Raw genomic sequence first — 25,284 nt, forward strand, 5'->3', positions numbered from 1 at the left:
CAAAGTGCTGTACATGGAGCAATTTAACATGCACAATAAACAGTAAGACAAATCGGTAATAAAGGGGGTAGAAAGCAACAAACAGTAAAACCAAAAACCAAAACAAGTCATGCTGAGTCGAATGCCAAAGAATACAAGTGAGTTTTGAGGAGGGCTTTGAAGATGGGCAGCGAGGAGGCTTGCCGAATGTTCAGTGGGAGGTCATTCCAGAGAGAGGGACCAGCAACAGAAAAGGCTTGATCCCCTCTGAGCCTCAGTTTAGTTCTTGGTACTTCTAATAATGTCTGGTCCACAGACCTGAGGCGCCGGGCAGGTGTGTAGGGGCGGATGAGCTCAGAGAGGTAAGGTGGCGCGAGATTATTCAGAGATTTGAAAGCAAAGAGGAGGATCTTGAAAATAACTCTAAAATGAATGGGGAGCCAAGAGCTTAGCCCTTTGGCTCAGCTCCTTCTTCACCACGACAGACCGATACAACGTCCGCATCACAGCAGACGCTGCACCGATCCGCCTGTCGATCTCTCGCTCCCTCCTGCCCTCACTCGTGAACAAGACCCCAAGATACTTAAATTCCTCCACTTGGGGGGGATCGAGCTCAGAGGGGATCGAGCCTTTTTCTGATGCTGGTCCCTCTCTCTGGAATGACCTCCCACTGAACATTCGGCAAGCCTCCTCGCTGCCCATCTTTAAAGCCCTCCTCAAAACTCACTTGTAGTCTTTGGCGTTTGACTCAGCATGACTTAGATTTGTTCTTGATTTTACTGCTTGGTGCTTTCTACCGCCTTTATTACCGATTCGTCTTACTGTTTATTGTGTATGTTAAATCGCTCCATGTACAGCACTTTGTATGCAGCGATGGCTGTTTGAAAGTGCTCTATAAATACTCTTGACTTGACTATGGTCACGAGCTATGGGTCGTGAACGAAAGAACGAGATCCCGGATACATGCGGGCGAAATGAGTTGTTTCCGCAGGGTGTCCAGGCTCTCCCTAAGAGATAAGGTGAAAAACTCGGTCATCCGGGAGGGGCTCAGAGTCGAGCCGCTTCTCCTCCACATCGAGAGGAGCCAGATGAGGTTGCTTGGGCATCTGATTCGGATGCCTCCTGAACGCCTCCCTGGTGAGGTGTTCCGGGTATGTCCCACCGGGAGGAGACCCCGAGGAAGACCCAGGACACTTTGGAGAGACTATGTCACCCAGCTGGCCTGGGAACGCCTCGGGATCCCCCGGGGAAAGCTGGAAAAAGTAGCTAGGGAGAGGGAAGTCTGGGCTCTCCTGCTAAAGCTGTTGCCCCCGCAACCCGGCCCCGGATAAGCGGTAGAAGATGGATGGATGGATGGATGGATGGATGCATCGAATGACTCCACTACGGATTGCCAGCAAGCGCCTCCATTACAAGTTGTGTACAGAATGTGTACGTAGAGGAGAAGGCTAAAGTACACCAAGTACGGGAGAGAAAGAAGAGACTAGGTTGATGAGCCTCTGGTGAATAGAGCAGGTAGTCTGTTGAATACGATGTATGCCACTGACGCGATTGTTACTTGTTTGGAACTATTTTGTGTGGAAGGTTAGAGTGTTCCGTGGCCATATAAATAAAGCGGGTCGAGCTTCTCTGTGTTCGTCTGACAGTGACGGCGCACTGAGGCACGTCGAGAGTTCAGCGGTGCAGTGGTAGCGACCTAGCGAACACACTGAAAATAAAATGTCTCCAGTGTTGTCATCTAACTAAGTGTAGTCATCAGAAATTATGTCTACACAAAACCGTAGAGAGACTTCCGAGCAAGAAAGACCAACAGAATCAACATAGCCTGACTGCTGTGTTCAAAGCAAACTTGAGAAAAACGAAGTCTGCAACCATGGCTTAAATCCACTATCGGCTGAGTACTAGTTTACCTTAGATGTGCACTTTATAATGTTATATTGCCCTGTTTTGATTCCATAAAAAGAGCTGTTAAAGCAGCTGTTGTGTGACAAAATATTTTTTTCACTGTTGTTGATGGACAGTAATATTGTGTGAGAGATTATGTGTGAATAACTGCTCCAAGTGAAAAATGTTCATGTAAAATTGAAAATCGAAATTGTTATTTCAGAAAATATTTATTTTGCAAATAGAAAACTGATTCATGATTCATGTTGATGAGAGCATTAAAATGGGGAAAAAATAGGACAAAAAAAAATATAAAAGGAAATTCAGCAACAATAAAAAATTCGTAAGTAATCACGATAAATTTTTAGTTCATTTGAGTTAATTATGACAGTTGTGTTTTTTAATTAGAATAAATATTTTAATCGTTTGACAGCTCTTTTATTATATATATATATATATATATATATATATATATATACATACATACATGCATACATACTGTATATATCCAAGCTCCATGAATACATCAAGGAGAATGCTCCAATGGATGACATACTCATAGAATGTCTCAGACAATGGGGAACAGAGGAAGAAGTGCTGGAAGAGGGATCATCATGGGAGGACATGGCCCTCCACGGGATGTACCAAGGGACCATAACTGAAGTGGCTGATCTCAAGAAGGTCCTGAAGGGCAGCACAGAGGCACTCACCCTGGCTGATCAGAAGCAGGCCCTGAGCACCAGAGCCATTGAGGGCCAGATATACCACACCAGAGGTGTAGAATGTGCAAAGAGGCAACTGAGATGATCCAACACATAACTGCAGGGTGTAAGATGCTGGCTGGGAAAGCCTAATTGGAATGACATCACCAGGTAGCTGCCATAGTCTATCGAAACATCTGTGCGGAGTATGGACTGGAATACATACATAAATTATTTGAGTCAGCGTATTGTATTTACATTATCTATAGGTAGGCCTGTCACAATAGCAATTATTTTTCCAGTTGATGGATTTACCAAAAAACTACTACAATAACCGATCGTATTATTTCATTGTTGTTGTTGTTTAAATGCCACTAATAAACTGATGATAAATCGCAAATAATTGAAGTACCGGTCCTGCCCAAAATGGTCGTACCATAGCCCGGCAGGGGTCAGGAAGGGCAGGAAACCCTGCACCTCTCGTAATGCTGTCACAGCTTTCTTGGAATTCATATAAAATGAAAACCTGTTTTTCATTTTTAAACATCAAAATCTTGTCTTTGTCATGTACCCGTGAACCCAGCTTAAAAGGGAATTGTAAATCGTTGTCTTGTATTTATTATTATCGTTTTATTATTATTATTATAGTATGATCGAGAAGGACAAGGACTGGGCAGATGGACTGAACCATTTTTTCAACCGTTTCGACCAGTCGTCTGTCCCTTCCCCCAACCACAAACTGCAACCTCTCTCACTGAGGACTTCTTCTACTCCCCCTCCTCTTTCGACCAGCTCTCATCAACCCAGTATGTCACCTGGTTCCTGCCTGTCCGTCACAACAGAGCAGGTAAGGAACCAACTGAGGAAGATGAATGTGAGGAAGGCAGCAGGTCCGGACAAGATCAGTTCCCGGCTCCTCAGGACCTACTCTCACCAGCTGTGTAACATTGTCCAGCACATCTTCAACCTGAGCCTGAAGCTGGGCAGAGCTCCACAGCTGTGGAAAACTTCGTGCCTGGTCCCAGTGCCCAAGACCCCCCACCCTAAGGAGCTGAACAGCTACAGACCGGTGGCGCTGACGTCTCACCTGATGAAGACGCTGGAGAGACTCATCCTCGCCCACCTTCGACCGCTGGTGAGCCCGTCACTGGACCCGCTGCAGTTTGCCTATCAGCCTGGCATCGGCGTGGAAGACGCCATTATCTACCTCCTCCACTCAGTGCTGTCACACTTGGAGAAGGCTGGGAGCACTGTGAGAATCATGTTCTTTGATTTCTCCAGTGCCTTCAACACCATCCAGCCCAATTTGCTGGGAGGCAAACTGCAGAACGCCGGAGTGGACCACCATCTCACAGCATGGATCATAGACTACCTCACAAATCGGCCGCAGTACGTGAGATTGCAGAGCTGTGAGTCGGACCGGCTTCTCTGCAGCACTGGAGCGCCGCAGGGGACTGTTCTGGCTCCATTCCTGTTCATCCTCTACACCTCGGACTTCAGACACGACACTCCAAACTGCCACCTTCAGAAGTTCTCCGATGACTCTGCGATTGTTGGCCTCATTACAGAAGGGGACGATCGGGAGTACAGGGGACTGACAAAGGACTCTGTGGACTGGTGCCAGCAGAATCTCCTCCAGATCAACCCTAGGAAAACTAAGGAGTTGGTTGTGGATTTCTGCAGGAAAAAGTCCTCACCAGCACCGATGAACATCCAGGGTATGGACATAGAGAGGGTGACCTCCTACAAGTACCTTGGTGTTCTTCTCAACGACAAACTGGACTGGTCTACAAACACGGACACCCTGATTAGGAAAGGACAGAGCCGACTCTTCCTACTCAGGAAACTGAGGTCTTTTGGGGTTCAGGGGTCACTCCTTAAGACGTTCTATAACTCGGTGGTGGCCTCGGCCATCCATTATGGCATTGTCTGCTGGTCAGGCAGCATCTCGGCCCGGGACAGAAAGAGACTGGAGCGACTGGTCAGGAAGGCCAGTTCTGTCCAGGGTTGCTCCCTTGACACTCTGGAGGAGGTGGGCAACAGAAGGATGCTAACTAAGCTAAAAGCTATGATGGCCAGTCCCTCCCACCCCCTCCAGCCCGCCCTGACAGCACTTGGTAGCTCCTTCAGCCAGAGACTGTTACACCCGCGCTGCAAGAAGGAGAGATACCGACGCTTGTTCCTACCGACTGCTGTCAGGCTGATGAATAAAAAATAACAATCATAATACTAATAATAATTTTTATCCATTTGTGTTCATATTGTATTTAATTGAAAGATGTTTGTTGTTTTTTTTCTCTCTTTCTCCTTTCTTCTTTCTACATACATTCTTGCTGCTGGAGGCTGTAAATTTCCCCATTGTGGGACGAATAAAGAATATCTTATCTTATCTTATGTTTTGGACAACATGATTGGAATTGGAGTGTGCAAATTACAACATACCTGGGTATCTCCAAATCGGATATCTACCGGAAATATTATTTTTTGGGGGTGTGCATTAGAAATAACACTGGTAGTGTAGTGCAGTATAAGCGGCTATCTTTCACCAAGACAAATTCTTAAATACAGGTGACATTTCGCGTTCAAATATTGTGAAATTGAAAAATTGCACTTACCAGAACCAAGGTTCAAGTCCAGACAATATGAGCGAGAGATAAGGCCAGAGTTTCGAATAAATGAGTCTCCATGAAGGGGGTCCTCCTCTTCTACGTCACATCTGGTCTTGTCCTCATGTTTCATCCTATACCTCTGTTCCCCTTCCATTTCACCTTTGTTTTGTTTGTCACTCCTGTTTAATTCTTCATTTTCAGACCTTTTATGCTTCTTTTTCTTTGTTTTTTTCTCCTCCCACTCTTCTCTATTTACATTGACATTTTCTTTGCTTTCTTGCATCTTCCGTGTTCTGTCATTCATTAAGTTTTTGCTAGAGCAGGGTTGTTCATCATCTGACACACATCCAGTGGTTGGTTGTGTGAGCGGGCAGGTATTAGTTGTCAGGTTGTCTTGAAGGGGGAACTCATGGTAAAGCAGCTTCAAACAGGAGTCTAATTCTGTCAGTGCAACCTCAATATCTGGGGAGGAGTCTGTAAAATAAATATTTTTGTTAAAAATTGTTACTGTTGAAAAAAATCAGATTTACCTCATAAAATGGTGCCTGGAGATGACCGTTTTAATTCATTCTGTGACCACGCTCGTTACAAAAACACATCTCACATCTTTCCCCGTTAAAATGAATGGAAATATAATGAATCTGTTCCAACCCATTCCGAATAGTCTTCTATTCAAATTAAAATTCACCATAACTCCCTACACATTGCACAGAGATTTACTTTTATTGCCAGGCTTATTAAGGCTGGTGCAGAGAATGCTGCAAGAAACTTATTATTTTTGGAATCCTACAATAATAACAATAATAATAATTATTATTATTAAAGGCAGCCTGGTGGTCCAGTGGATAGCACGTTGACCTCACAGTGCAGAGGTCATGGGTTTGATCCGAGCTGCGGCCTTCCTGTATGGAGTTTGCATGTTCTCCCCGTATCTGTGTGGGTTTTCTCTGGGTACTGCGGTTATCCATTTCACCAAGAGCAATGAAAATTTGGTGGTATATGTAATCACCCAAGACCAACAAAAAAAATCTCTTTGATCCATAGGTGACACCTAACAGGAACTCCGCCATTTTGAATTTACTTTAAAATTTGCCTTGCCGTGACTACAAAATCTTCTGTAACTTTACCCACATGATTATATCGTGTCAATATTTGACAAAGATTATGAGTCTCGACCTGAAGATATTACATTTTTTTATAAAAGGCAGCACCACCTATTGGCTGAAGGAAATATGTTTTACGCTTTGATGTTTCTCTCCAAGCGAGTTGAATACCTCATATTTGTGCAGAAGCGCGTTTAGGACTTCAAGATGTTGCAACACGAAGTTTGAATTTTCACAAAAAGCTGTTGCCATGTTATTCGGCAAGATAACAACACTACATTTAAGGGTCTAAACCAGTGGTTCTAAGGGGTTCGGTGAATCAGTCTCAGGGTCTCGACAGAGCCTCTGCCATGGAGGTTAAAACACCCGACTCAACATGTCAATTAGTTATGACATGCCCGCTTGGCCATCGCTGGCTATATCATTTTGTGCACAATTAAAAAAACGTATACTTTATATTTATTCTAATTGTGATTACTTTTTTCTGTGTTTAATACATGTGTTTTTTTGTCTTGAATTTGTTTAAAAATACATGTTTGTCACTAATGAAGGGTTCGGTGAATGTGCATATGAACTGGTTGGGTTCGGTCCCTTTAACAAGGTTAAGAACCACTGGTCTAAACATTCATAAAAACACATGTCACTTTGCGAACACATCCACATTTTTATGTTTTTTCCATTTTAGTTTTTTCATTAATTTTCATGAACTAAAATAACCTTGATGTGGGCTAATATGATTTAACTACAGCATTTGGTACAGTGGATCACAGTATTCCGTTGGCACTTGGTGGGCATTGGCCGTAGCGCCCTTGAGTGGTTTAGAGCCTGTTGAGCTGACGGAACCTTTTGTGCAACAACAGATTTCACCGATTTTTTTTTTTTGGTCCATACAGTCGGTGACCTGCATTATTAGATACCCTGTCTATTTTGGAGAAAATGTAAGACTCTAATGTGCATCTTCTGGTCGTGGGAAATACAGTACATTTACCCTCCAAATCTCTCATGGCTGCTTTCAGTCTCTTGCTGTATATCCTCTCCATTTTCCTTTGTCTCTCAGTTTCTCGTTCTCGCTCTGCTACTGTCCTGGCCTCAGCATCCTGAAAGTCCACCTAAGAAAACCCAAAAAATGTTTGTATTATGAGGTACGATTAGCAATAGATCTATTCCACTAGGGAAATTAAAATCGAAAATGTTTCAAAACACTGTTTTTCGAGTTGCCATTGTTCATCCAAGTACAATGTTGTGAAAAAAGTATTTGCCAACCTCCTGATTTCTGGGTTGTTGTTTTTTTTTTGTGTGGGGGGGCACATCTAGCCACACAAAGGTTTCAAATCATCAAACCACTTTTAATATCACTCAACTGTATTTATAGAGCACTTTCAAACAGCCATCACTGCATACAGAGTGCTGTCCATGGAGCAACTAAAATATACAACAGTAAAGCAACAAATCGGTAGAAAGCACCGAACAGCAAAACCAAGAACAAATCTGAGTCATGCTGAGTCAAATGCCAAAGAATACAAGTGAATTTTGAGGTGGGTTTTAAAGAGGGGCAGCGAGGAGGCCTGCTGAATGCTCAGCATAACTTAGAGAAAACCCAAAGAAACACAACATGCATGTTTCAAATAACAATTCGGAAAATGGATGGATGAATAATACTTAGTATTATTATTATTGTTATTCTGTAAATTATTATTGTCACTATTATTATCCATCGATTTTCTAATGTGTTTATTCTTACGTTTATCGTGGGAGTGCTGGAGCCTATCCTAGCTGTTTTCGGGCAATTTAGAGTGTTCTATTGCATGCATGTTTTTGGAATGTGGGAGGAAACAGGAGTACCCGGAGAAAATCCACGCAGGCATGGGGAGAAAATGCTAACTCAACACAGGAAAACCGGAGCCGGAATTGAAACCTGCACTTCTGCACTGTGACATGGACGTGCTTGCTAAACAGTCAACCGTGCTGCCGGGATTAAAATATACTCAACATTTATCCATATGAATTATGTCATGTCAATGTAAATGGGAAATGAGAAGACAAATTATATTGCTCACCTTTTTAAACTGTTTGAGAAAATAATAACCCAGCTCCAACTTCTTATATGCTGACCCATAAGAGGATTGCCAGGACTGGATAGTCTGGATAGCAAGTGATCGAAGTTTCCTGGCTACTTGTTGAGGAGGGGGCAGAGGCCGCTCAATGTTGGTCTCTAGAGTTAACTCCAAGAATTCCTGCCAGAAAGGATGGCTCATAATGAGATAACCCAAACAAAGCCGACTAAGATACTTTCGTGACAGATCTGGACGACTGAGTAGAATCAGAATCAGAATCAATTTAATTGTCCTTGTCAGTGAAAGATACAGTTTCAAATATGACTTTTTAAAATGTTGTTCAAACCATCTTGTTATTTATTTTACATGTCGTAGCTGCTATATAAGTACATTCATTTTAAACAAACAAACAAACAAAGACAACAGCGTTAATTTGAATACCTTTGTTTTAGTGTTTTTCTCAACAAAAAAATACCATAAGTAGAAGAACACCGTTAAAGTACCCGATTGATAGGCAGTAGCGTTAAAAGTAGTAGTATCATTAAAATCTGAACAATACTCATCCCTACTGACAAATTCAGTCATATAGTATGTATGTAAAATGACAACAAATTCAGTGCATCACACCCTCCTGAACTGAGCCGTAAGATATAAGTTTTTCTCAGGTGCGTTGGTTCATTTCCGAGATCACACTTGAATTTACGGGAATAGAAATCACAGTAGGTAATTAATTCTACAGATAAAAAACAAAATAAACAAAAAAATAGCATGGTTGGGGGCCAATTTTTTTTTCACGAAATAGCCCCAATTGAACATTTCACCGAGACCTACCAAAATTAGCAGGGACATGTAAAAAGCCCAAGACCTAAAGAGTAGTTAATTTCCTTTCAAATGTTGCCTTATTTTTTACATTTTACAGAGGTCATTTCTTCTAATAATAGCTCATAGGGCCCCTTTCAGTAGCTTGCCGCTCTAGTGTTGATTTGTTTTTTTCTTTGTAATATGCAGTGCTATCTTTTTCCTTCTGTATCGCACTGACATAGTTTGTCAACAAATTACAGTAAAAGTGGCATTTGCATTTAAACCAGTCTCTTGCAGTCAATTGTCCACATGCAAGAAGCTGTAACTTTTCAATGTAAAATAATGATTTTGTCAAGAAAACTTAAGCAGCAGTTAACATCAGAACATCCTTCCAGAACACACGATTATATTACTAACATGACTCAGCATTTGGACTTATACATACACAGTGACACAAAGACCTGCGGTTTTCATGGCACTGACATATTTTGTGTTTTTTGTTATTGTAAAGTGTCATTGGGTGTCTTGAAAGGCGCTTTTAAATAAAATGTATTATTATAAATAAGATTTACTGAGGATTTCGAGAAAGAAAATGGCTTTTGCATGGGAACCATAATGTTTTGCCATCAGCATGTATTGTATTGTATTTGTACGAATGCACTTGCTGTTTTGCAAAATTCAATTCTGATCTGAAAAACATGCCAAAGCGACTGAGAAAAACTGGAACAGCATTTCTTCTCTCAGCAGACACACCACCAACCAAGTTGGCTGGTTCCATGAGCAGTTATGATTAGGATTTTCACTAAGAATATACTTTTACAGAGAATATTATAAAATTAAAGGTAAAATTTACCCCAGTACCTGGAAGTTGTCCACCAGGAGGGTTCTGAAGTGATGTGATTTGGGGAAAAGTTCACTGGTTGTCTGAAAGGCTGACAGACGGATCTCAGCATGGTCTTGGTTGAGCTGGGACATTAATGAGTGGTAGACATGATCGATGTAGTCATTAGACTCCCTACAGGGAATACAACAAACAGCAACAACAAAAACTTGAATTAGTGGAATAACAAATGCCATGACACTGAACTTTGTGGTTACTGTATGTGTGATGTGCATTGTTCAAATGCCACTGCTAAGTAGATTTTTCTAGCAAAAATGAGGACTTGTGCTCAAGCTGACCAATCAGGTGTGTTTGAGAAGGAGACATGCTGGATTGGGCCACTCGAGGACCAAAGTTGGACACCGCTGATTTAAACACAGAATGACTTATTAATTCAGATATGGTGCTTGGATCACTCCGACACCTCTTCAATTACCGGAATATTATTCCTCGATTCTTAGCACTGCCATTGACACTATCCATCATAATGTACTCTTAAGAGGCCTTGAAACCTGTCTTGGTATTTGAGACTCTGCACTTTCTTATATCTCAGAGAGGATGCACCATGTAATTCATGGAAATGGAACTTCTGAGTTTTGTAATGTGGAGTATACCGCAGGAATCGGTACTCGGCCCGCTATTTATTTCTCTTTTTAAACTACTGTGCATGCTTCTACTTGTTGATATGATACGTAAACATTCATTTTCACTGTTATGCCAATGACACCCAATTATACATGCCCTGAGAAATAACAAAACCATGCAATTGGGCCCCCAGTGCCTTATCTAAAGTGATCAATCTCGAACCTAGGTTTCAAATTGGACAGTGATTTTAAATTGGATAGGCCAATTGGTGCTGCTGTTAAGTCCAGTTTTTTTTCATTGTAGGGCAGCTGGCTAATATGGCTCTCTCTTCTCAACAACACTTCGTTACATCTCGGCTGGATTACCTTAACACACTTTATTTTGGCGTGAGCCAGTCCTGCCTTAAGTTTCTCGAGTTAGTGCAAAATGCTGTAGCTTGCCTTGTAACTAGTGCTCGTAGGAGGGAGCACAAAACTCCAACTGTGGCTTCCATTCACGGGCTCTCTTTGCATTTTCGACTTTATATTAAGATACTTTTGTTTCCAAATCTTTAAATGGTCTCACACTATCATACCTCTATGAGCTATTCCACCTCTTCCCACCTGCTCCGTGCCGGAGGTCAACACACCAGACACTGCTGAAGGGACCACAGACAACGCAATGGCACAGAGGTGATTCAGCCTATTCCATTGCCGGTCCATCCTTTTGTTTTTAAAACTTGTCTTAAAGCACAATTTGACTGTACATTTTTTTGACTGAGCATGAGACTTTGCATTATTTTGGCGTTTTACAGTCTCTGCTGTATTTGTGTTATTGATTTATGGGTTTTACTTGGGATGTTTCGATTAGGGTTTTAAGATGCCAATATCGATACCAATCAAGAATGCTGGTTATAATCCGATACCGATAATGATCATATGGATTCGTGGAGAATTTTCAGTTTTAGAGGTTAAACTTTAGCACCCGAGTCCGAGAGCGAGTTTTTGGTTTTAAGTATCTGCCGATACCGACACCTGATCCAATTCATTAGCAACCCATTAAGAAAAAAAATAGCATTCTTCAATGAGTTAAGTATAAATAAATAAAAATATGGAGTTGACTTACTTGCATATCTTCTTGACTTCCCTGATTTTTTCCTTGTCGATCTGCAGCTGTCCAGAAGTGGTAAGCTCCTCGACAAGCTCAGAGAGCCTGTCTCTCTGAGACAACTCCATCCCTAAATGTAACTCCTGTGTAAGATAAGATAAGATATCCTTTATTAGTCCCACACTGGGGAAATTTACAGCCTCCAGCAGCAAGAATGTAGGTAGAAAGGAGGAAAAAAAACAACAAACACTGTTCAATTAAGTTCAATATAAACACAAAATGGATAAATCGCAGTGCTATTCACAATTGTCTTTCACATCATTTAATTATTATTATTATTATTATTGTTATTTTTATTCAGCAGCCTGACAGCAGTCGGTAGGAATGAGCGTTGGTATCTCTCCTTCTTGCAGCGCGGTTGTAACAGTCTCTGGCTGAAGGAGCTACCAAGTGCTGTCAGGGCGGGCTGGAGGGGTTGGGAGGGACAGGCCATCATAGCTTTTAGCTTAGTTAGCATCCTTCTGTTGCCCACCTCCTCCAGAGTGTCAAGGGAGCAGCCCAGGACAGAACTGGCCTTCCTGACCAGTCGCTCCAGTCTCTTTCTGTCCCGGGCTGAGATGCTGCCTGACCAGCAGACAATGCCATAATGGATGGCCGAGGCCACCACAGAGTTATAGAAAGTCTTAAGGAGCGACCCCTGAACCCCAAAGGACCTCAGTTTCCTGAGTAGGAAGACTCGGCTCTGTCCTTTCCTAATCAGGGTGTCCGTGTTTGTAGACCAGTCCAGTTTGTTGTTCAGAAGAACACCTAGGTACTTGTAGGAGGTCACCTCTCTAGAGTAACAAAGAAGTTTAACAGCAGTCTTTCAAAGCAGCGTTTGCAGTTTACTTCACCCTACTCCTCACAACCTGTTTGTATAATTAGAGAGGTGACTTAAGCATATTTATAATGCACTTAATTGAACAGTGTTTGTTTGTTTTTTCTTCTTTCTACCCACATTCTTGCTGCTGGAGGCTGTAAATTTCCCCAGTGTGGGACAAATAAATGATATCTTATCTTATCTTAAGATCGGGTGTTGTCTCGCTGTGACCTTTCCTCCTGGCTCAGCATCTTATCTATGACACCCTTGGCATATACAGTATATAATTTCAGCAAAGATCGTAGAATCACATAAAGTCCTTGTAGGTGGCCGGCCAAAAGTACTAGAGTGGGAATCTTGGGTGAAGGAGAAGCAATCTCGCAGGAAAAAGGAAAGGCTCCATGGCTGTTCCCGATCTTACTGGCATTCATTAACTAGGTCAACTGAGAATATGCAATCTCCTGGTCATTACGATTAGCATAATGAGCATTTAAAATAAAAGAACTCAACTCGAATGTATTAAACAGCGCTTGCTAAGAACTGTACATGGAACATAAATAAGTCACACAACAGCAAAGACAGTTAAACCATTAAACAAATAGTGAAAATAGCAAAAAGGCAGTGAGGGGACTTGCCGAACGTTTAAGTGGGAAGTCATTCCGAAAAGAGGGACCAGGATTGGAAAAGACTCAATGCCCTCTGAGTCTTTGCCTAGTCCTTGGTACGCCTAATAGCATCTGGTTCACTGACCTCAGGCACTGGGCAGGTGCATATGGAGCTCAGAGAGGTAAGATGGGGCATTTAAAGATTTGAAAACAAAGAATAGAATCATAAAAGGAACTCTACAATGTACAGGCAGGCAGTGAAGTGAGACCAGAGTAGGAGTTATGTGTTCCCTCTTACGAGTACGAGTCAAAAGGCAAGCGGCAGCATTTTGGACTAACTGAAGAAAGACGCTTGATGTAGGATCGTCTGACTCCAAAATGAAGTGCATTTCAGTAACAGGCAATATTGCTAGCTTTCTGTATGAAACAGAGCGCTAGATTCACCTGTTGCCTACTTTTTTGCAGGTGTATGTATTTGAAACATGAACGATATTTTACTCTGGATAGTTGTATTTTATTGTATTCATCCATTTAATGTTTTTTCACATTTTTCACATTTTGGACAATTAAAAAAAAACCAATAACAGAAATATGTATTATGTATGACTGCAGAAAAATTTGCCAACCCTATTTTCTGACTTTATAGTGTTGAGCTTCAGTTTAATTGGTATTTTTAGTGCTTCAGTGACTCCTCAACTCCTAAAACATGGGGAGCTGTGAGTTTCATTTTGCTTGTTTTGTTACAAATTAAACAAAAATTCAAAGCTGTTTGCGTTTTATTTTGGTGTTTAAATTTGAACTGCAGAGTGATTGTTCTGACATTTGTCAGAAATAAAAAGAAAGGCCTTTCTTTAAAATTAAATGTCATTTGTTTGAAATTATTTGTATCAAAAATACTGTGATTGGGTGGCAAGCAGTTAAGGGTGTACCTCGTCTGCTGCCCAAAGACAGCTGGGATAGGCTCTAGCACATCAAATGGATGGATGGATTGATGAAAAACTTATTGTATTTGTTACTTGGTATCGCTATTGGTGAGTACTTGTATCGGTTTGAAAAAAGTGGTCTTGAGCATCCCAACTTCTGCCACGTTGCTTACTTCTGCAAGCATGGCTTATCCATTAAAAGAACAACCGGTACTCACAGTCATAGTATGAATAACTTGTAATTGACAAGTAGGGCTGGGCAATACATCGTTATCGGATAGTCATAGAGATACGGCTGAAAATTGTTGTTGATGCTAAATCCAGCACATTTACACTGTTCATTCTTGTGTTAATGTGCACTGTCCCCATGAAATAAATAAAATAAATCTTCATTACAGACATTACCATTGAAATTAATGTATTGTCAGTCACATGACCTTGACACACTTGTGTTGCATGTAAAGCTCAGTCCAACTAACCTCATTCATCCTTTCAAGTTTGACATTAATCGACAGCTAAAGCCAGCCAATGACAATCATCTTGGGGAAGGAAGAAAGGGTCTAAAGTAGACCCAAGTAGCCGCTGCTGGACAGCACACATAAGAAATCCACTTTACTCCCTCTCATGTGATATTGCTTAATGTTTGTTTATTTTGTGCAATCATTAAACAACACCAAATAACTAACACCAATTAGTAAAATGTAATCTGGAAAAAAACTTTTAACACAAAATATATTTCTATCAGATTTTCTGATTGAGCAATAATCTTTTAAAAAATATATTAAATAATTCAATAGTGATAGCCCTACTTTGGAGTCACAGCAAAGTATATTTCTCCTTAGAATGTCCTGTTTGTGCAAATGCAAGAGGAAACGTAATAGCAGAGAATGTAATAGTTATTCGGGTATTTGCAATGCACAGGTTTAGTTTTGACATGACAGAATTATTACTTAAACACGCCAGAAAGTACTACATTTACAATGTATTCATGTTAAAAAGACTGTATATGTATTTTATTTTGATTACGCACTTTAGCCGTACATATTACTGTTAACAATGCTCTTCCAAAACAGTACAGTTGTCATTTATAACTAATAAAGTAACTTCAACCCCTCGAATTTAGTTACTTTAAAACTCAAATAATCGATGAAGTAATTAATTTACGAGTCTGCTGTGGGTCTGGTAACACTGCTCGGCATAACTCTTTTTCTTTATGCATTCATGTACAGTTTAGTATGTTGAAGATCGATGTTGTTATGTAAGCTGCCGAGGCCAACATTAGTGTCCAGTCAAAATACCAATCTAACAGTGGCTTTAAGGCAAATAAAAATCCGTAATCCACTCCACTTACCCGGTGACAGCTTCTTGGGATCTCAACCTCTTTCCGGATATCAGATTATTCAATTCAGTTTGAACGACCTTGAGCCAATCGTCAACCGTTTCCAACAGTTTCGATGTAAATAGTTTTTTGTTGTTCACTCCTTTCACAAAGCGACGTTCCTCATTTGTTTCCTTCTTGTTCTCGGATTCTTGTTTTTGGCGAGGAACCGTTCCTTCGCATCCCGAGCCGATCGAGATGACACGGAAGTACTTGACAGACAGGACGATAGACTTTAAGAATGCTAAGGAAATGTAACTCGGTGGTTATAACCGTGTCGTGGGTGGGTCTTTGAACTCTCATTCTTCTCCCCGAAATGTCTCCGCCTCGACGCAAGCAAAATGAACCGGAAGTACTTGGAAAACAGACGCGTTCGAATTCTTTCAATGTTTCGTAAAGCTGCTTGTTTGCGACCTGCAACAGGACATCCACGTAGTTGACAGACGTAGAAACTCAAGTTTCACGCTCCATACTTAAAATATTCTGTTTAAAAAATCATACGGTGTTTTCTTTTTGTCAAATGAGGCCAGTAGGTTCAAAAGCAAACTTGGGGTTCCAGGCAAACAAAAAAATAAAAGTGTCAACACCTTTCCATAATTTATTTGCGAATGGACAATTCCAAAAGCAATGAAAAACATCATCAATGATAACCTCACAAAAACAACAATTAGATGTCCTTTCAATACACCTGAGTAAAATGAAAAAGTTCAATATCAGGCTTCCGCAGTGCTTGCTGAGGATCTGATCATTTGACTCAGGTGTGTTGCAACAGGGAGAGATTGAAAACATGCAGGATAGCGGAATTGCCCACTCCTGTATTATCTGTTCCACTAGTCCTCACCAGGATTGCAAGCGTACTGGAGCCTATCCCAGCCGCAGTCAGTCCGAAGTGGTTGCAAGCCAATCATAGCCACACAAAGACAAACAAACATTCGGGCTCACAATCACGCCTATGGAATATTTAGAGCAGGGGTGGGCAAACTACGGCCCGTGGGCCAGATCCTGACTGTTGGGCTTTTTAATCCGGCCCGCCGAAGAATGGTTCAGAATACAGTACAAGGCTTGATGTGAATTCTGCAATTTATTTCATTTTAATTGCAATGACGGGCGTTCAACACCAGGTGGCGCTGTGACTTGACAGCACTCAACAGTGAGTGGTGGGTGTTTAAGAAGGAATGGACTCCTCAATACTTGATCCAAGGCTGTATGTCTTATATGCAAAGAAACGGTTGTGGTTTTAAAAGAATACAACATCAGCCGTCACTTTTCCACTAAGCATGCTAATTACGCCAGCAACCTTTCAAACACAAGAACGTACAGTTACCGCTGACAGGTTGCTAGCAAGTTTGCAGGCGCAACAAAACACCTTTATTTGATCAACTTCCATCCAAGAAGCAAGCACGATGACACTTTTTTTTACTGGCATTCAAACTAGCAAGAGCCAGTAAGCCTTTCTCCGAAGGGAAGTTTCTTAAAGAGTGCATGTTAGAGACAGCAAGTATTTTATGTCCTGAGAGCAAGAACAAATTTGAAAAATTCAGTTTATCACGCAGGTCAGTGACTCGCCGGATTGAAGTAATTGACGAACACTTAACGAGCAAGCTAGACAAAAAAGCGGAGAGATTTTCATTATATTCTTTAGCACTGGATGAAAGCAACGATGTTAAGGACACCGCTCAGATCTTAATTTTTATCAGAGGGATTAATGAGAATTTCGAGATTACGGAGGAGTTTACGGAGGAAAAAAAAAGGAAAAACACAAGGAGAGGATTATTTAACAGCGTCTCAGCGGTCATACAGAGGCACAAGTTACCTTGGAGAACGCTCACCAACGTTACCACAGACGGATCACTGAATCTGACAGGAAAAAATATCGGGATGCTGAAGAGAATTCAGGACAGGGTGAAAGAGGACAACCTTGAGCAGGAGGTAATTTTCTGACACTCCATAATTCACCAGGAAGCACTGTGTAAATCCGAGCTGCAGCTTGACTACGTAGTGAAGCCAGTCGTGAAATTTGTCAATTTTATTCGAGCGAGGGGACTTCACCATTGTCAATTTATTCAATTCCTTGAAGAAGCTGATGCTGATCGCACTGACTTATTGTACCATTCTATTGCCCGCTGTTTACCATAAATTTGGGAAAAGTATGTCAACGTGTGTGGGAGCTCAAAAGGGGAGATTGTTTAATGTTTAGAGCAATTTGAGAACAGTGACATATTTCCTGAGCTGAATGACACAGAATGGCTTTGTGATTTTGCTTTTACTGTGGGCCTACTGACAAATATGAACGAACTGAATATGAAGCTCCAAGGGAAAAAACAGTTTTTGCATGAAATGCAAGCAAACGTCAAAGCCTTCAAAAGCAATCTGATTTTATTTTCAAAGCAAATGTCAGCCAATTCATTTGCTCATTCCCCCACACTGGCTAATTGTTAATGGAGGCACCACAACGTGAAAAAATACAGAAAATCACTGGATGACCTGCATGAGGAATTCTGCCGTCGCTTTTGTGATTTAGGAAAAATTGACAGGGCACTTCAGCTGGTGTCATGTCCCTTCTCACAAGACCTGGAAACAGTGCCACAGGAGTTGCAGTTGGAACTGATAGATCTCCAATGTGACATGATGTTAAAGGACAAGTTCCACTCCCTGAAACTGGATGAGTTTTATGCTTCGTTAAGTGCAGCCAAATTTCCAAACATCCAGAAGATGACACTGAGAATGCTGATGTTGTTTGGCTCGACATATGTGTCAGAACATACTTTTAGTGTGATGAACACCAACAAAGCACCCCACAGATCCCAGATGAGTGATGAACACCTCAGATGTGTTCTGAGATTTGCGACAACACGATTACAACCAACCACCTCTCCGTGAGCCGTCACCTTACCGTGGTGGAGTGGTTTGTCTGTCCCAATGATCCAAGAGCTAAGTTGTCTGAGGCTTTATGCCCCTGGCAGGGTCACCCATGGCAAACAGGTCCTAGGTGAGGGACCAGACAAAGCACGGCTCACAAAGCCCCTTATGAAAAATAAAATCGATGGTACTCAGTTTCCACTGCCCGGACGAGGGTCACCGGGGCCCCCCTCTGGAGCCAGGCCTGGAGGTGGGGCTCGTTGGCGAGCGCCTGGTGGCCGGGCCTACACCCATGGGGCCTGGCCTGAAGAGGCAACGTGGGTCCCCTTCTTATGGTCACACCACCCGTGAGAGGAGTCAAAGGGGTCGGGTGCAATGCGAGCTGGGCGGCAGCCAAAGGCGGGGACCCTGGCGGTCCGATCCTCGACTGCAGAAGCTAGCTCTTGGGACATGGAATGTCACCTCTCTGGCAGGGAAGGAGCCCGAGCTGGTGTGTGAGGCAGAGAAGTTCCGATTGGATATAGTCGGACTTGCCTCCACACACAGCCTGGGTTCTGGTACCAATCCTCTCGAGAGGGGTTGGACTCTCTTCCACTCTGGAGTTGCTCACGGTGAGAGGCGCATAGCAGGTGTGGACATGCTCATTGCCCCCCGGCTCAGTGCCTGTACATTGGGGTTCACACCGGTAGAGGAGAGGGTTGCCTCCCTCCGCCTGCGGGTGTGGGGGACGGGTCCTGACTGTTGTTTGTGCACATGCACCAAACATCAGCTCAGCATACCCACCCTTTTTGGAGTCCTTGGAGGGTGTGCCGGAGAGTACTCCTGCTGGGGACTCCCTTGTTCAACGGGGGACTTCTGTGCTCACGTGGGCAATGACAGTGTGACCTGGAGGGGCGTGATTGGTAGGAACGGCCCCCTCGATCAGAACGTGAGTGGTGTTTTGTTATTGGTCTTCTGTGCTCGTCACGGACTGTCTATAACGAACACCTTGTTCAAACATAAGGGTGTCCATATGTGCACTTGGCACCAGGACATCCTAGGCCGTAGTTCGATGCTCGACCTTGTGGTTGTATCATCGGATTTACGGACGCATGTTTTGGACACTCGGGTGAAGAGAGGGGCGGAGCTGTCAACTGATCACCACCTGGTGGTAAGTAGGCTCCGATGGTGGGGGAAGATGCCGGTCCATCCTGGCAGACCCAAACGTATTGTGAGGGTTTGTTGGGAGCGTCTGGCGGAATCCCCTGTCAGAAGCAGTTTCAACTCCCACCTCCGACAGAGCTTTTCCCATGTTCCGGGGGAGACGGGGGACATTGAGTCCGAGTGGACCATGTTCCGTGCCTCTATTGTTGAGGCGGCCAATCTGACTTGTGGCCGTAAGGTGGTTGGTGCCTGTCTTGGCGGCAACCCTCGTACTCGCTGGTGGACACCAGCAGTAAGGGATGCCGTCAAGCTGAAGAAGGAGTCCTATCGAGCCTTTATTGCCTGTGGGACCCCAGAGTCCGCTGACTGGTATCGACTGGCCAAGCGTAACACAGCTTCGGTGGTCGCCGAGGCAAAAACCCGAGCGTGGGAAAAGTTCGGTGAGGCCATGGAAGCCGACTTCCGGACGGCTTTGAGGAAATTCTGGTCCACCATCCGACGTATCAGGAGGGGGAAGCAGTGCACCACTAACGCTGTGTACAGTGGGTAGGGGGCACTGCTTACTTTGACTCGGGACTTTTGAACCGGTGGGCAGAGTACTTCGAAGACCTCCTCAACTCCACCAACACGTCTTCCTTGGAGGAAGCAGAGTCTGAGGACCCTGAGGTAGGCTCTTCTATCTCTGTGGTTGAAGTCACCAATGTGGTTAAAAAGCTCCTCGGTGGCAAGGCCCCGGGGGTGGATGAGATCCGCCAGGAGTTCTTTAAGGCTCTGAATGTTGCGGGGCTGTCCTTGTTGACACGCCTCTGCAACATCGTGTGGTCAACGGGGAGAGTGCCTCTGGATTGGCAGACCGGGGTGGTAGTGCCTCTTTTTAAAAAGGGGGACCAGGGGGTGTGTTCCAACTACAGAGGGATCACACTCCTCAGCCTCCCTGGTAAGGTCTAATAATAATAATAATAATAATAATAATAATACATGACATTTGTAAGCACCTTTCACAACACTCAAGGACACTGTACAGCCAAGACCAATGGTAAAACACAGATAAAATAATAAATAAAGAAAGAAAGATTTAAGGCGGCTAGGCAAGTCTGAATAGGTGGGTTTTGAGCTGGGTTTTCAATAAGGAAAGAGAGTCAATATTGCGAATATTGGGAGGAAGTGAGTTCCAGAGTTTGGGGGCAGAGCGACTGAAGGCTCTGCACCCCACTGTACTGAGACGAGCAGAGAGTAGAAAAAGGTGGAGGGAGGATGAGGACCTGAGTGAGCGAGAGGGAATGGAGATTTGAAGAAGATCTGACAGATAGGGGGGCGCAAGGTTGTGGGTGGCTTTGAATGTATAGAGAAGTAATTTGAAGTTGATTCTAAGTTTGACAGGAAGCCAGTGGAGCTGTCGGAGGATGGGGGTGATATGATGGAAGGAAGGGGTTCTCGTGATGATCCGGGCTGCTGAATTCTGAACAAGTTGAAGTTTATGGAGGAATTTCTGATGGACACCGAAGAGGAGTGAGTTGCAGTAGTCAATACGGGAAGTGACGAGACTGTGAACAAGGATAGCGGTGGTGTGCAGAGCGAGTGAGGGACGGAGGCGGTTATTATTGCGAAGGTGGAAATGAGCGGACCGGGTAATGTTATTGATGTGGGAGTGAAAGAATAGTGAACTGTCAAGGATGACACCCAGACTCTTCACCTGGGGGGAAGGAGATATAGTGGCATTATCAATTGTGAGGGAGAAACTGGATTTGTTTAGAGTGGATTTGGTACTGACGAGTAGGAGTTCAGTTTTATTGCTGTTTAGCTTGAGGAAATTGTGGGTGAACCAAGATTTGATTTCTGAGAGACAGTGAGAGAGGGATGAGAGTGGGAGAGAAGCGTCGGGTTTGCTGGAGAGATAGAGCTGGGTGTCATCCGCAAAGCAGTGAAAGTGTAAGCCAAATTTGTGGAAAATGTTTCCGAGCGAAAGGAGGTAGACAATGAAGAGGAGCGGACCGAGGACAGAACCCTGGGGAACACCAGAAGAAACGGGGAGGGGTCTATTCAGGGGTGCTGGATAGGAGGTTCAGATTGAGGATTGAGGAGGAGCAGTGTGGTTTTCGTCCCGGCCGTGGAACAGTGGACCAGCTCTACACCCTTAGCAGGGTCCTCGAGGGTATGTGGGAATTCGCCCAATGAGTCTACATGTGTTTTGTGGACTTGGCGCTTGACCGTGTCCCTCGGGGAGTTCTGTGGGGTGTGCTTCGTGGGTATGGGGTACTGAACCCCCTGATACAGGCTGTTCGGTCACTATAGCACCGATGTCCGAGTTTGGTTCGCATTGCCAGCAGTAAGTCGGAATCGTTTCCAGTGAGGGTAGGACTCCGCCAAGGCTGCCCTTTGTCGCCGATTCTGTTCATAACCTTTATGGACAGAATGTCTCGGCGCAGCCGAAGCGTTGAGGGGGTCCGTTTTGGTGGCCTCAGTATTGCATCCCTGCTTTTTGCAGATGATGTGGTGCTATTGGCTCCTTCAAACAGGGCTCTCCAACTCTCACTGTAGCGTTTCGCAGCCGAGTGTGAAGCGGTTGGGAGGAAAATCAGCACCTCCAAATCTGAAACCATGGTCCTCAGTCGGAAAAGGGTGGAGTGCCCTCTCAGGGTCGGGGGTGAGATCTTGCCCCAAGTGGAGGAGTTTAAGTATCTTGGGGTCTTGTTCACAAGTGAGGGCAGGAGGGAGCGAGAGATCGACAGGCGGATCGGTGCAGCATCTGCTGTGATGGGGACGTTGTATCGGTCTGTCGTGGTGAAGAAGGAGCTGAGCCAAAGGGTGAAGCTCTCAATTTACTGGTCGCTCTACGTTCCAACCCTCATCTATGGTCACGAGCTATGGGTCGTGACCGAAAGAACGAGATCCCGGATACAAGCGGCCGAAATTAGTTTTCTCCACAGGGTGTCTCTCCTTTAGAGATAAGGTGAGAAGCTCGGTCATCCAGGAGGGGCTCAGAGTCGAGCCGCTTCTCTTCCACATCGAGAGGAGCCAGATGAGGTGGCTCGGGCATCTGATTCGCCTCCCTGGTGAGGTGTTCCGGGCATGTCCCACCGGGAGGAGACCCCGAGAAAGACCCAGGACACGCTGGAGAGACTATGTCACCCAGCTGGCCTGGGAACGCCTCTGGATCCCCCAGGGAGAGCTGGAAGAAGTAGCTAGGGAGAGGGAAGTCTGGGCTTCCCTGCTAAAGCTGTTGCCCCCACGACCCGGCCCCGGATAAGCAGTAGAAGATGGATGGATGCATGGATTACAACTGGACTTTGATGCACTGGCTAAAATGGCTGAGCAACAACACGGCTCCCATTAAAAAGTATGTTAGTACTTTAATGCTTTTGTCCTTTTTATGTTTAATATGTTCTGATATGTTAATAAATCTATCTTGTGCTGACCCGGCCCGTCTATCAAATTTTAAAAGTCAATGTGGCCCCTGAGCCAAAAAGTTTCCCCACCCCTGATTTAGAGTGTTCCATTAACCTGCCATGCATGTTTTTGGAATGTGGAAGGAAAGTACCTGGAGAAAATCCACGGAGGCATGGGGAGAACATGCAAAATCCACGAATGAAGACCGCAGCAGGAATTGAGCAATGCACTTCTGAGGTGGACCTGCTAAGGAGTCGACCACCGTGCTGTGCAGTTTAAAATATTTATTATTCATTCATTCCACTTATAAAATATTTAATTAATAATACAATGATTATTAGATATCAAAAAACTGCAACGACATATTTCATACGAATATTCCCTTATCTTACAATTAAATGGGATGCCATAATATATCATATATTAGTCTCCTATTTATCAAAAGTGTTTTATTTCAAAATGCTGTATTTATTTCTTGATTACGGACACGATTTCCACAGCACATTAAGAGAGTTTCGCAACGCTACTCAGACTCCAACACGGCAGAGGGTGGTAATGATCCAAGTGCTGTTTAAAAAGGGGCAGGGAGGGGTTGGGGGGGAGGAGAGAGAGAGAGAGAGAGAGAGAGAGAGAGAGAGAGAGAGAGAGAGAGAGAGAGAGAGAGAGAGAGAGAGAGAGAGAGAGAGAGAGAGAGAGAGAGAGAGAGAGAGAAAGCTTCGCGGTGGGGATACACCAGGAGTTGTCGTGTAGATCCTGACCAAAGTAACGACTAAACAAAGCATGGCAGTTGCTACGAATTGGTTTGCTCTCGGTTTCGCGGAGATGTTTTTATTTTTTGCAGAAGTCGTCTCGAACGAAAATTTTACAGGTTACAACGTGAATGCTACAGCTATTCCTGACCGGAATTTCACACACGACGAGTCTGTGGATAGTTCAACGTTTGCTTTGCAAAAGGCCACTGACTTTGATTTTCCCACTTCACACACGAGTTACACTCTTACCGAAGTTACAAATCAACAACCATTTCATGTTGAGCCCCTGCCCGTCTCCGGTAATCTACCGACCCCAACGATTGACGGTAACTAAGACCGCGCGTTTTGGCTGCCGCTGCTCAACCCGTATCGTATTGTTTTGTGTTTTTTGTTATTGTAAAGTGTCCTTGGGTGTCTTGAAAGGCGCTTATAAATCAAATTTATTATTATTATTATTATTAAATGTACTTGCTCTGTTTTGAAGGCAACTTTAACCCCTTAAACATCTGCAATTGTTGTGTTTTCATTATCGAAGTAAACAAAAAGAGGCCCGATGCAGAAAGCATAAACTGATGTTTTTAGAACTAATCATATGATTTTGTTACTTTCTTTCAAAATTATGAGCGTGTCATGGTGTATTTGGTGTACATGAAAGACTAGTGCTTATTTCCTTGTCAAGTTGCGTTTTATTTTACTGTACAGTAATTGTAAAGTTTTGTTGCATGAAAAAAATCACATTACTGTGCGCAGTGTATATCAAATGACAATGTGAGCCAGTTATTTAATTTTTTTATTTTTTTCAAAAGTACAGTGCATTCACCGTAGTTTTATGTGTACGTTTCTACCGTTTACCTGCTAGTTGGCAACGTGTGTTCCTGTGATGAGCACGAAGGTCTCTGCGACATTAACTGCTGCTGTGACAGAGAATGTAGTCAGGAGATGGCTCTGTTCACTGGCTGCTCAATGCACGCTATCAGGCAAGTGTCCGCACACGTTTGTGGGGGGAGTGGGTGGGAGTGAATATTTAACTAATGCTGGGTTGCTACATTCCACACCAGCCTTTTTGACCATCCATTTTGAATCTGAGAGCTACTTCTTGTGTACTGCTTTATACACAAGACACAACCTGCTTTGTAATATTTTGGCAAAAACAAATTTACTGAAATTTGTGAATAAATCATCCTCTGATTGGTTTGGTCATGTGCAGGAGAATTGTGAGGCACAGGCCCATGAATTCAGTGGTGCCCCAAACATCGGTCCGCAGCCTGGAAACTGTTTGGAGCCCACAGAAATAGATTTCAAAACCATAAATACAATCTTCTGTGTTGGAGCTTTTAGATGACAGAAATGTAACGGATGATTGCCAATCCACAAAATATCAGTCGGATCATGAAGCATGAGGTGGAAAATGCCTGTGCATCACTGCTCTACTATTTAGGGCTGGACTATTGAAATTTTAACCATGAAATCTTTGATCTTGATCTTTAAAAAATGTTATAATCAAAGAATTAATGTGTATAATACACTCATAGAATTGGATAAAACCTGTAGGTGAAGGTTTTTAAAATGTGACCTTTACAAAAGGCTAAACACGAGCCTGAAAAAAATTTAAAATGGCAGACTTCCTCTGAGTTTTAGCATGTGTCTCCAAGTGACTTTTTTTGTTGACTTTGGGCTGTGACATACACCTCAAAAC

At 43.4% G+C, this 25,284-nt stretch overlaps 1 protein-coding gene across 1 annotated transcript in view; it reads right to left on the reverse strand.

Annotated features, from left to right (window-relative positions):
• Positions 1–15,719, reverse strand: part of LOC127608471 (UV-stimulated scaffold protein A-like) — a 96,843-nt gene extending 81,124 nt beyond the window's left edge. Inside the window, exons 1-6 of the mRNA XM_052077562.1 lie at positions 15,421–15,719; positions 11,701–11,825; positions 9,993–10,146; positions 8,334–8,510; positions 7,265–7,385; positions 5,180–5,647 (exon numbers count right to left, since the gene is read on the reverse strand). Of these exons, the coding sequence (XP_051933522.1) occupies positions 5,180–5,647; positions 7,265–7,385; positions 8,334–8,510; positions 9,993–10,146; positions 11,701–11,810 (1,030 nt within the window). The 5' untranslated portion in view covers positions 11,811–11,825; positions 15,421–15,719. The remainder of the gene's footprint in view (positions 1–5,179; positions 5,648–7,264; positions 7,386–8,333; positions 8,511–9,992; positions 10,147–11,700; positions 11,826–15,420) is intronic.
• Between the last annotated feature and the right edge of the window lie 9,565 nt (positions 15,720–25,284).

This window comes from Hippocampus zosterae, chromosome 1 (assembly GCF_025434085.1).
Source record: "Hippocampus zosterae strain Florida chromosome 1, ASM2543408v3, whole genome shotgun sequence".
Lineage (NCBI taxonomy): Eukaryota > Metazoa > Chordata > Actinopteri > Syngnathiformes > Syngnathidae > Hippocampus > Hippocampus zosterae.